The 13,179-nt window shown below is 35.3% G+C and overlaps 2 protein-coding genes and 1 pseudogene across 2 annotated transcripts; 2 read left to right on the top strand and 1 right to left on the bottom strand.

The window, feature by feature from the left end:
• Positions 1–659: 659 nt before the first annotated feature.
• On the top strand, positions 660–4,759 carry LOC120176790. Its single transcript, XM_039183127.1, has 9 exons — positions 660–1,073; positions 1,161–1,520; positions 1,703–1,819; positions 2,281–2,339; positions 2,408–2,444; positions 2,607–2,812; positions 3,081–3,630; positions 4,147–4,230; positions 4,688–4,759. The coding sequence occupies exons 1-9, from the start codon at positions 660–662 to the stop codon at positions 4,757–4,759; spliced, it is 1,899 nt and encodes a 632-aa protein (XP_039039058.1).
• A 3,148-nt stretch (positions 4,760–7,907) lies between these two features.
• LOC120176776 (transcription factor MYB73-like) lies at positions 7,908–8,612 on the top strand. The gene has a single exon (XM_039183122.1). It carries the CDS (start codon positions 7,950–7,952, stop codon positions 8,595–8,597), a length of 648 nt encoding a protein of 215 aa, XP_039039053.1. The 5' UTR covers positions 7,908–7,949; the 3' UTR covers positions 8,598–8,612.
• A 788-nt stretch (positions 8,613–9,400) lies between these two features.
• LOC120176774 lies at positions 9,401–12,926 on the bottom strand (annotated as a pseudogene).
• Between the last annotated feature and the right edge of the window lie 253 nt (positions 12,927–13,179).

Below are 13,179 nucleotides of genomic sequence, written 5' to 3'. Positions count from 1 at the left end.
AAATGCAGGCCATTACTCGTGAGATACAGATGATGTTAAGGGATGAACTTGAGCCTTTACACTCTAGAATGGATAAAATCGATGGAGGATCTCAATCTCATCATAATGAAGAGATTAATGATGAAAACGAAATTGATCAGCCTCCGAGATTGAATCAGAGACAAGGGCGTGTATTTGATGATATTTTGGCTAACATAAAAGTTATAATTCTATCTTTTCAGGGACGAACATATCCTGATGTGTATTTGGCATGGGAGAGTAAGGTTAAGCATGTTTTTGAGTGTTATAATTACTTAGAACAAAAGAAGGTTCGTTTGGCAGCGATGGAGTTTATCGATTACGCTCTTATTTGGTGGGATCAATTGTTGATTAGTATAAGAAGAACTGGTGAGGGTCTAGTGAACACGTGGGCAGAAATAAAGTGAATCATGAGGAAACAGTTTGTTCCATCTCATTATCATCGTGATTTATTTCAGAAATTAAAAAACTTGAAATAGGGTAATCGAAGTGTTGAATATTACTTCAATGAGATGAAAATGACCATGATGCGTGCAAATATCGAGAAAGATCAAGAAGTAACTATGTCATATTTTCTTGTAGGCTTGAATTTTGAAATTGCTAACGTTGTTGAATTGTAGCATTATGTTGAGTTAGATGACATGGCGCATATAGAGATCAAGATAGAACAACAACAACATAGAAAATCTTCTAACCGAGGTAATACTCCTTCTAAATTTTTCTCCAATCCATTATCCACTCCTAACAATGTCAGGAAGCAAGCACCACTTAAGATTAAGGAAAGAACAAAATTTAGTAGCCTGAAACCTTCTGTTGTTGAAGTTGGACGTGGAAAACAACATATGCCTCCAGAACGTACAAGAGACATCCAATGCATTAAATGCCTTGGCAGAGGGCATGTTGTGAGTCAGTGTCCTAATCGAAAGACAATGTTGATGCGTGTGGATGGGGATATAGAGTCTGAATCCAAAGATGACGAGCAAGAAACCCCTTTAGCGGAGGATGATGAAGATGATGACCAATTGCAGACATGTGCAACAGGTGAAGCACTTGTGGTTAAGAGAAGTTTGAATACACAACCGGTTCAAGATGAACAACAATGAGGGAACATTTTTCATACAAGATGTCTTGTAAATGACAAGGTATCTGTTGTGATTATTGATAGTGGTAGTTGTACTAACGTTGCAAGTATTATAATAGTTGATAAGTTAGAACTGAAAACGAAAAAGCATCTCAATCCGTACAAGCTACAACGGTTGAATGATGGTGGAGATTTAAAGGTCACTAAACAAGTTTTTATGCCATTTACCATTGAAAAGTACAAGGATGAAGTGTTGTGTGATGTTGTGTCAACGGATGCCACTTATTTGTTGTTGGGACATCCGTGGCAGTTTGATAAAAAGGTGATGCATAATGGTTTCACAAATAGATCTTCTTTTATGAATGCAGGTAAGAAAATCGCCTTAGCACCTTTCACACCAAGTCAAGTGCAAGAAGATCAAGTTCGTTTGAAAAAGAATAGTGAAGAAGCAAAAGGGACGAAAAAGATGAGCGTGTACGCAAGTAGAAAGGAAATCAAGAAATGTCTTTCCTCTTAACAGTCTTTATTTTAATGTATAAAGAGCATTGTTTATTGGCTGAAATTCCCTCTAATTTTCTTGTTTCTATTTCATCCTTTTTGCAGGAATTTGAGTACGTGCTTCTAGATGAGACACCGAGTGGATTGCCACCTATTCGGGGCATTAAAATCAGATTAACTTTATCCCGGGAGCTAATATTCCAAATAGGCCAACATATCAAAGTAATCCCAAAGAAACAAAAGAAATTCATAAGCAAATCACTGAGTTGATGGAGAAGGGTTACATTCAAGAGAGCTTGAGTTCGTGTGCTGTATCAGTGCTGTTGGTGCCAAAGAAGGACGGAATGTGGATAATGTGTGTCGATTGTTGAGCTGTGAACCAAATTACTATCAAGTATCGACATCTTATTCCTCGCCTTGATGATATGCTTGATGAATTATGTGGTGTGATTAACTTCTCCAAAGTAGATTTAAAGAGTGAGTATCATCATATTCTAATGCGAGAAGACGATGAATGTATGACAACCTTCAAAACGAAATTGGGTTTGTATGAATGGTTAGTGATGCCTTTTGGTTTAACTAATGCACCTAGTACGTTCATGTGACTAATTAAAAACGTCTTGTGTCCTTATATTGGAAAATATTGTGTTGTATATTTTGATGTTATTCTTATCTACAACCAGTCTCTGCAGGAACATGAGGAACATTTGAGAAATGTTCTTGGCACATTGAGAAAAGAAAGGTTGTTCGGTAATTTATAGAAATGTATATTTTGTACTGACAGCTTATCTTTATTGGTATCATTGTTAGAGCACAGGGCGTAGAAGTCGATCCTAAAAAGGTAAAGGTAATTTAGGAATGGCCTCGACCGACATTGATAAGTCAGGTTATATCTTTTCATGGTTTAGCTAGTTTTTATCATCGGTTCGTGCCTAATTTCAGTTCCATTAACGCATTATTAACCTGGATTATAAAGAAGAATTTTGTATTTAATTGGGGTAATAAACAGGAAGAAGCCTTTCTGAAAATAAAGGATTGTTTGACTAAGGCATCAGTGTTAGTCTTGCCTAATTTTGATAAAATGTTCGAGATTGAGTGTGATGCTTCAAGTATAGGAATTGGAGTAGTCTTGTCACAAGAAAAACGGCCTATTGCATATCTCAGTGAGAAGTTGAGTGGTGCTACCTTAAACTATCCAGTTTATGATAAGGAGATGTATGAATTAGTTCGAGCAATTGAGACGTAGCAGCACTAACTTTTGCCGAAAGAGTTTGTTATTCACATCGATCATGATTGAAACACATTACAAGTCAACATAAACTGAATAAAAGGCATGCTAAGTGGGTTGAATTTTTTGAGTCTTTTCCTTATGTCATTCAATATAAAAAGGGCAAAGACAATGTTGTAGTGGATACCTTGTCCCGCAGGTATGTACTTCTGAATTACTTAGACTCTCATTTAATTGGTTTTGTTTATATTAAAGATTTATATGCCACTATGATTTTGGAGAAAGATACATGTCATGTGAAAAAAGTGCATATGAGAAGTTCTATCGACATAATGGCTATCTTTTCAAAGAAGGAAGAATCTATATTCCTCAAGGGTCAATTCGAGAAGTTCTTGTTCGAGAAGCACATGAAGGTGGAATCATAGTACATTCTGGAGTCACTAAGACGTTGCACATTCTGAAGGAGCATATATTTTGGTCTAAGATGCACAGGGACGTTGAAAGAATATGTGAACGTTGTGTGACATGTAAGAAAGCAAAATCAAAGGTTCTACTGCACGGTATGCATTTGCCTTTACTCATTCCTGATTCTTCTTGGCTAGATATCTCGATGGATTTTGTGTTGGGATTACCTAGAACTAGGATAGGCAGAGATAGTATATTTGTTGTGGTTGATAGATTTTCAAATATGGCACACTTCATTACGTGTCATAAGACTGATGATGCTACTAACATGGCTAACTTATTTTTCAAAGAGACTGTTCATTTACATGGAATTCCTAGGTTTATTGTTTCTGACAGGGATGTAAATTTTTTAGTCATTTCTGGAGGACTCTTTTGTGCAAATTAGGTACGAAAATGGTGTTTTATACTACTTATCATCCTCAAACTAATGGATAAACTAAGATTGTAAATCATTTTTATCTACGTTATTGCGTTCCATCATTAAAAAAAACATTAAGACATGGGAATAGTGTTTGTCATATGTTGAATTTGCCTATAACCATTCTGTTCATTATGCTACTAAGTTTTCACCGTTTGCGATTGTTTATGGCTTTAATCCTTTAACTCCTATAGATTTGTTGCCATTATCAATGTTGGAGATTGGGTTTGGGTTCATTTCTGAAAGGAACGTTTTCCAACCCAACGACGTTCTAAGTTGTTACCACGAGAATATGGTCGTTTCAAGTGTTGGAGAAAGTGAACGACAACGTTTACAAGTTGGATTTACCAGGTGAATTCAATATAAGTGCTACATTTAATATTTTTTATTTATCCCCTTATGATGTTTCTGTAGATTTGAGATCAAATATTTTTCAAGATGGGGGATGATGTGAGCATATCTATGCCAGCAAAGGATGTTGATCTGGAGATCTTACCAACAGGACCTATCACTCGTTCTAAGGTAAAGCATTTCAGGGAAGTTCTTTCTCTTAAGTGTTTACAAGTTTCTGAATCATTCCATAATGATTATGCCTTAGAAACTAAGCTTTTCAATGTGTTACATACTGATGTGTAACATCACCTTAATTATACTAAGTAATTATATGTATTTGTATTAGTTTCATTAAATATATAAGTATGTTCAATATATATACTAATTACTTTATGTTTTTAATAAGGTTTATATCTCATAAGTGCATTTGCATGGCATTTTCAGCTTATTAATAAGTTTACAATAAGTTTGCCATACTTTGATGGATGTTTTTGTGTTTTTCATATACGAACAATAAAGGGAGGCAACTTAAGGTCTTAATCCTAGCTCGGTTGAAGCTCAAAGGAGTATATGCAGCTCATCTCAACTCAACTAAACTCACTATATTTTCAGCTAGCTGAATTCAGCTCACCTTTGCTCTGTTCAGCTAAACTTCAGCTCCACTAGCTCAACTCTAGCTGACAAGTCCAAAAGCAGCTTAAAGATGTCCTACGTGTAAGAGAGTGTCCTACAAGCATGTGAGTAGTATGTGGGATGTTATACACCTATCCAAGAGTGCACAACATGTGTGAAATTGTGAACAAATGTGGAAATTCAACAATGGGCATATTTGAATTCAAACTAAAAACACATGTGAAATTGTTTGAATTTTCAACTACTCTTTCCATGAATGGTCGGTTATAACTCCCTTATCCACCCATTTAACACATGCAAAATGTGTTAAAATCTTGCAATTGCAGCCACACAAAAGGGCGTCATCACAAAGAAAGTTATATGGTAGTTTTCATTTGAGTTTTAATTCAAACTTTAATTATTTTGTATCCACAAATGATGGATAACCATATCTATTCTTTTCTCTATATATTTTGTAACTTTGTAAGTTTGATGGTTAGACATTTTATGAATAAAAATTATTGTGAGGTTTTTCTCTCAATGTTGGTTCTTCTTAGAACTATTTCTTGACATTTCAAGTCTGTTCTTGTTGTGTCAAATTTGTGATACTTCGGGTTCTTAGATTGCTATCTAACGGGTCCAAGTACTTTGAACATTAAATGTATAAGGTTCAGGTTTATAATTTTTAGTATATGTTCTTCCTTGTTCTTTTTTTATTAACCAAACTTTCATATTTCTTCTTTTCAACCATTGTCATCTTCACCAAGTATATATCTTTACGCTTACACCATTCTAAAATTTCAAACAATCTAATCCATTATTTTCTTCATCCTTTATTAACCAATTTCGTCCATAACCTTAGCCATAAAACCAACAGCATCATCATTTGTTTTAGTAACTTTATGCAAGGGAATTCCTTACTCGTTCTAGATCCATTATAATCGAAGGAGGTCTTATTTAACGGGCTGCCTTGCATCACTCTCTTTTTAACCTTTTTATCTGTAAGTTAAAGACAAATAATAAAATTACACTACTGGTCCTTCATTGCTTTGGACTTCACAGTTTGAACTCCAAAGTTTACCTTATGTTCAATTTAGTCCCTACTTTCGCCATTATTTAAAATATGAAAAACTAAATAAAAATGAGAATCAAGTAAATGATATTGTTCTTGAACAAAAACGAACCAAACCCACACATGTTCATGTTCGTTCGTTCATTAGATGAACATAAAGATTTTGTTTATACTCATTTATGTAACTTGATAAACAAATATTATACGAACAATTCACAAAACCTTTTATTCATTAACGCCCCTACTGACATATTCTTGATAGTAAAATAAAACAAATTATTTAATGAGTGAGTGAATTTAACTTACCACATTATACGAAACACATGATATATGTCTAATGCATTACATATAAAATTATTCTAATACAAAATCAGTATGATCAAAATTATAATATATATATATATATATATATATATATATATATATATATATATATATATATTCAAGAGAATCATGAAAGGATATTTCTCATCATCACGCATTTTCCCTGCTCCCAATCAATGTTTAAAAACGAACTCACATGTGATCTTTAATATTATAATAAATCAATTTATTTATATTTTTTTAGAGAAAGTTTGAAGTCTAGATTTATTTAAATAATATTGAATACAATTAATTATTCATGGATAATAAACTAAAATATAAAAATTAAGGAAAGAGGAGAAAGCAACTCATTCTGATGCGAACCCAAAAAAAATGAACCGGCAAATGGTTTGGAAGGAGACAACAATGGCCCTACCTTGTTCTCAACCATTCAAGTGTCTCTTCAATACTTTAGATTATTATCTCAATCACCCTTTTCGATTTTCTTTCGACTTGCCCTTTTTTCCTCTAATGCGCGTGCATCATACCCCCAAATACTTCACTCATCTCGTATATATAATATATAATTTAAAAAATGATAATATATATTTAAATATATTTAATCAAGTCATTTGGTGTTAATATTTAATATTTTGATAATTTTATTAACTGTCGCGTCAACTCTTCTTTAAATGTTAACGATAAGTGACTTGATTGAATGCATTTAAATAACTGAGTGATTTAATTGATAAAATTTCAAATATGATGGTAAGAAAGAAAAGAGACAATAATTAGGTGGTCAATTGTATAATTTATTTAAAATATATAAAAAATAATATAATTAATATTTTATTTTAAATAATTTACTTTTAGATTTTTAATTAATTTATAATTATACGTTGAATTTTTAAAATTTTAATTTTTTATAAATTAAATTAATGTGCTTAACGGTGTTTATTGTTAACTGTGTTTATTTTGAAACATCTAGGTTTTACAAAAGAAAAAAATTGTACAAATTTTGATCGTTTGAGATTAATAATCAAGTACATCCGCTCCTGAGGGAGAAGTGGAAGGGGAACTGTTTAATGACCAACATAGTCAAGGGAATTGGACTAGAATCACGTGAGATTCTTACAGCCTGGATGATGGGCCCATCCTACGTGGAGAACGTCGAAGTCATCCCCTATAGTCAAGCTAAAATTATTATAAATTAATATATATTTTAAAAATTCTCAATCATTTATCAATAAACATTTAATTATCTTTATATTTATTAGTAATCAAAATCATAACCTCTAAAAATAATAATTCTTTTAATTCTAAGATGATTGGTGTCAATAGCTGTAAATCTGGAGCTCAAAAAAATTTATGCGGACCCCACTTTCTCCTGTGTTAATTTAATTTAAAACGTTTGCTTACTGCCTATGTTTTAAACCCCCAATAACTCTATGCTTGTGTCACAGCAGAATTTCACTTTTTAATTATTATTATTTGATTTCAGTTTAAATTAATTAAATCTTGATTTAATTAGTATATTTATTTTTATAAATTTATCCTGAGTCGAGCTTTGAAACATATACTTCCCAATATGATAAATTGTAAGTTTAATCTCATTTTTCAAATACATAATTAAATCTTAAGTTCCTATTTTTAAAAATTTTAGATTCGAAATTTTATAAAAAAAATGTATTGACATTTATTATCAGATAATTAAAAAATTATTTAAAAAATATCATTTTATAATAATTTTAGACTAATAAAAAATACTATATGTTAAACATTTTAAAATAAATAAAAGTTATAAAGCCGCTTTCCCAGAAGTTCCTTCTACTCGGTGGACGCCTAACCTTTCCTTCATATATAAACCACTTCCTTCTCATCTTTCATCGCATACGTGTTCTTCTCTTTGCCTTTGATAAAAATGGAAGCCGTGAAAGGGTGTTCATCTTCATCCTCCGATACATCTTCTTCTTCAGAGTCATCTTTGTCAACAATGGCTTCCAACAAATCTGAGAAGATCAAAGGTCCATGGAGTGCCGAGGAAGATAGGATCTTGACTCGGTTCGTCGAGAAACACGGACCTAGGAACTGGTCTTTGATAAGCCGTTATATAAAGGGTCGATCAGGGAAATCTTGTAGGCTTAGATGGTGTAACCAGCTCAGCCCCAACGTCCACCATCGTCCGTTTTCACAATCCGAGGACGACACCATCTTGGCCGCTCAGGCTAGGTACTGTAACCGCTGGGCCACCATTGCTAGATTGCTTCCTGGAAGGACCGATAATGCCGTGAAGAATCATTGGAACTCGACTTTGAAAAGGAGGCAACATCGGAAGGAACAGGTCTTGAAGAGTACTTATCGGCAAATGGAGGGTGGGATAGTGGATGGGGGAGCTTTGTCGACGGCGTTGACTCTAGCGCCGCCTGGGACTGGAACTGTGGTGGCGGAGATGGGGAGTCGGAGGAGAGAGGAGAGAGTACCGGCGGAGCTTTGGGATGTAATGAGAAATGTGATAGCAAGAGAAGTTAGAGAGCGTATAAGCTCAACTTTAACATTAGGATTGCATTAAGCCAATATGTTTTTTTTTTCTGTATTTCTTTAAGGCTTTTCCCCATTTCTCTTGGTGTTTTTATCTTCTTTCTTTTAAGAGAATGTAAGATTTTGTGAATGAATGCCTGAGCCCCAGGCATTAATTATCAAACACAGATGAATGTCACTGTGTTTCTGGGAAAACAATGAGTACATTCTGTCTGAGTGCCGAGAATTTATTCAGTAATAGTAAAGCAACCAGCATAAGAGAGCATGCATAAAATAACCTCTCCATATTCCTTACAACATGTGCAGCTTAGATGTGGACAACCTCGGATTTTCAACTTGGCATGGCATTTGAGTGCAATAACAAAGTTCAGACAGTGTGGGCCTTGCTTGTTGAAAACATGGGGGAGACCAGATTCACTTAATCAAACCTATCTAACTTTACATCACCAACTTGGGTTCCATATCATTTGATCAAGGCTTGCATGTTTTAAATGTGACAATTCCTGGTTTCAAAAAACATTTTTTTATGGAATTATAGAGCGGTCAACGTGGCTGTAATGTGCCACATCAGCATTCCATTATTCTAATAACGGTTGTTAATGGTGAGTAATCGGTTTGTTATAAATCATAACGTTAGTGATCAAGTCGTTATTTTTGAAATATCAAATGGGAAAAAGAGAAACTTATTCAGACATCAATGACCATTTACGTAATTTACCATAGTTTATGTACCAAATGTGGCTTAAATGTAAATTATTTCATCATCTACTTCAGTAGTCGGTACTTGCCTTCCTAGAAAAGTTAAAAAGACTCCGAAGAGTCTAAATTGTAAAGAAATGAACTATGGCTGTAGACAATTACAGTTCCACACATTGGCCAAAACTGACAGTTATCTGTAAATAATTTAACACGTCTGTCTGGTGCATATAAACATGAAATATGTCTGTATTACAGTTCACACGCTAAATGTACCATGTTTCAGAGAAACCTGGTGGGGATATATTCATTTATTCTGAGGGGATAGCTGTAGAATTCCTCAGTTCGAACATCTCCCTTTCTATGTTGGAACGGTTTCCACCACGGAATTCCTCGATCATCCAATTGCTTCGCTTCTAGTGTGTTATCAAGCACCGTCCCGACAATGATCGCCACAGTTGCAGGCGATGAGAAGATTGTGTTCAAGATGTTATTAAACTGCATGGATCATAACCGGATGTCATACCAAACAGATGAAGTTAATAGACGAGGAACTCGGGATTGCAGAACATGAACTTACCCATCCAGCATCTGATCTAACAGGTCCATGACCGTCGTAAGTTGTGTTCATTGCGAAGTATTGAGGAATCGAAAGCCCGAGGAATAGAGACACGCCCAAAACATAGATGTTTCTCATGGAATTATTATTTGCAAATTGTATGAATGTGATCCCAGATGCAGCTGCACAACGATGGATGACGGAAATTTCGAATTAAAGAAACTATACATATTGGATAGAAGAACTATCATGACTGACGCAGGTTACTCACCAACAACGCCCAATAATATACAGTATATGGCAGCAAATATTGGCAATGGAATAGAGGCAAATAATGCACCGAATTTCCCTGGAAGAATGTAGGCAATCTTGAATAAACACGATACAAATATGAAATTAATGATCGAGTACGAAAACAAACCAAATATGGAGAAAAATATCATGAAAGCAGTCGAAATCTGCACCACCCTTCTGCTTCCTATATGCGTAAGTCCGAGAAGGCCAACGTTTTCACTGCAATATCAGTTGGACGAGACATGGTGCTTCCTATTAGTAACGGTTTAGAGTTTAGTGTTTAGGGGTTAGCCTTACACTGATGCCGTTGTACCAACAAGAGAACCAAAAAGCCCTTCAAGCAGCATTCCGATACCCTGCATTTAAATGCAAGATAACTTAACTTCCCCAAAAACAAGCCAATCTCACAAGATTCAGGAATCAGGACTACAGTCTGTTATAGTATAGAAATTATCGATGGATAAGTTCCGAAGACAATCTAGGAAGGACCTGTAAGCCAATACTTCTACTGAGTACATGTGCCGGAGGGGCCGTTGCACCAGAAAGGCGAGCTGCTGCAAAAAATGTTCCTGTTGACTGCAGTTAAAATCATAGAAAATGTTCGTTAGCTGCTGATTTCTCTCTTTTTAACTGAGAAAATGTACAAAGGGGCATATAGAAGTTCAGATTCAAGACATGTTAAATGAAGTCTATGTAGCTTGATGCAGGGTAAAGCTTCAAATATTATGGAGTGAAACTGAATACTAAATAGAATCGAAATCCTTTAAGATGGTGACCAAACCTCTGCAGACGAAAACGAATGCAGCTCCTATCATCCCAAAGACGTGGCTAGCTCTGAAAATAGGAGTGCCCCACTGAAATGGATACGGAATTTTAATCCTAGAAACAATAACAAGAAACAATGACTCGTAAAAAAGAGTAACTTTGCGAATTCAGTTCTCTCTCAATCAAACAAGGAGTGCAGCGCATCATAACCATACCATGGAGAAGATGATATTAGGAAAGATCGATCTGTGCGGCAACTCTGTTTGGTGGCAGTCTTAACATTGTTGTAAGCACCAGACACGGTGAGGATAGCAGCAAAAGCCCAGATAATTCCAATGCAAAAAAGCAAAGCAAGCCTCTCAACTATCGCATAAGCCCACGAATGGAGGCGCTTCAGGTGCTGCAGCAAACATGTATTATTATCAAATTAATAAAGAAGAATCTTAGTTGGAGAGATAATGCTCACGGTAATTTATATTCACCTGTTGAGAAATAACCAGCAGAATCAGCATAGGAAGGCCGATTTCCACACAATTACCGAGCTGTAACATAAGTTAATTGCATCAAAGCACAGTTCGTTTTGGTACATAACCAGTCCCAATGAAGCAAATAAGTGTTCAAAGAAAATTACCAATGGGAAGCCTCTTGTGAACAGACCGAGACCGACTAGACAAACCACCGGTACCACAACTATGGGACTAAAGAATCTAGAGAGGAAAAGTTTAAAGAGAACTATTAGAAAACCAATGATGAGAACCGAACAAGCACCTTAAGCAACAATTGACAAGCAGCTGAGGAGCTTGATACTTAAAAACTACATTCGATATTACCTTGTCAGCTCCCCCCAAGCCCTGCTATACCCGAGGATGATGTTGACAAATGAAGAAACAATTAGTGACCCTTGAATGGTTCTCATACCATGAACAAACCTCTGCATAAGGAAGCGTCCGGATCACAGTCATTAAGAAATAAGGTAATAGACAATGATGCGCAAGGAATATAGGAACACTAAATAAGGAATGAACAAATCTATTGAGCATGTACATCGACTTAGTTATACAATGTATACTATGTCAGTTCCAAGATATAATCACTGATGATAGGCAACAACGGTAAGGTGTATGCAAATGAAGAAGTAGGAATTTGGTTCACTCGTATCATTAGTAAAGCTTACATACATCGTGCTCAGATGCGAAGGCCTCGTCGGTATAATTATTGATGATCGACAACAACGGTAAGGTGTACGCAAATGAAGCACCCATCACCGTGGGAAGTCTCGAGCCAATAAGCGTTTGAAGCAGCGTATTAACTCCCGACATAAACAACAACACTTGAATGACCCTGGCTTTATCTCCCTGTTCATATCATACAAAGGATTGAGATATAAAAATGACATCAACCCCAGTAAAAAAACCAAAGCACTATTGAATTTATCTATACCGATCATAAAACATACATGATGGCCACCCATTCGATACACGAAAGTATTTGCGATTAAGACAGTAGTTCCAAGATTCACAATGTAGTGCTGGAACGCCAGTAAAAGCGCTTGAGCTGTTCAACAAGTTGATACAAAGAGTATTTTTTTAATATATTTGAAGGATTACAGTCGGAACTATATCAGAATATTTCGAATATCCGGAAAAATGCATAGATTCATCCTAGTTTAGGCTAAACAGAGAATTGAATGTACAAAAAGGAGTGACAGACAAGATAAATAGAAAAGGATCAAACAAAATGATACACAAAAGTTTCTTAGTATATAAGGAAAAGAATCCATGAAGAAACCAAAAGTAAACTTTAACGTAAAAACTTCAAATCAAAGGGTAAATGGTTGAGAAAAACAGAGCAAATAAGGAAGAGAAACTGACGCCAAGAAGGGTTGGAGTGGATGCAGTATTGAAGCTGATGGAGTTGTTCAGCAGGAGTCCAAGTAGGTCCCCTCGACAGCGCTAGATTGGGCGGTGGAGCCGGCGGTGGAGCAACGACTTGCGGTGGCGGAGGGTGATGATGATGATCTGTTTCTCCCATCTTTCCTTCTTCTCTTTATTGTTCTTTTCGACTATAACAATAACCTTGTTTTGTTTTGCAGACCTTTTAAATCTTTCTTCTTGCTCGTCTTCAATCCGAAGAACAGATAAGCAAATTGATTTTTCAGATTTTCTAAATAAAAAAGTGATGAAGAAAGTTAAACACAACTGAAGCAGCTTTTGTTTTCTTTTGCTCCAATAATGGGAAACTATTAAATAAAACAAAAGCCAGTTCGATTTTCTGGTTTTATAAGAAAAGTGAACTTTGA

This window comes from Hibiscus syriacus, unplaced genomic scaffold, assembly GCF_006381635.1.
Source record: "Hibiscus syriacus cultivar Baekdansim isolate YM2019G1 unplaced genomic scaffold, ASM638163v2 tig00112254_pilon, whole genome shotgun sequence".
Lineage (NCBI taxonomy): Eukaryota > Viridiplantae > Streptophyta > Magnoliopsida > Malvales > Malvaceae > Hibiscus > Hibiscus syriacus.
This window is presented reverse-complemented; position numbering and strand designations above follow the sequence as displayed.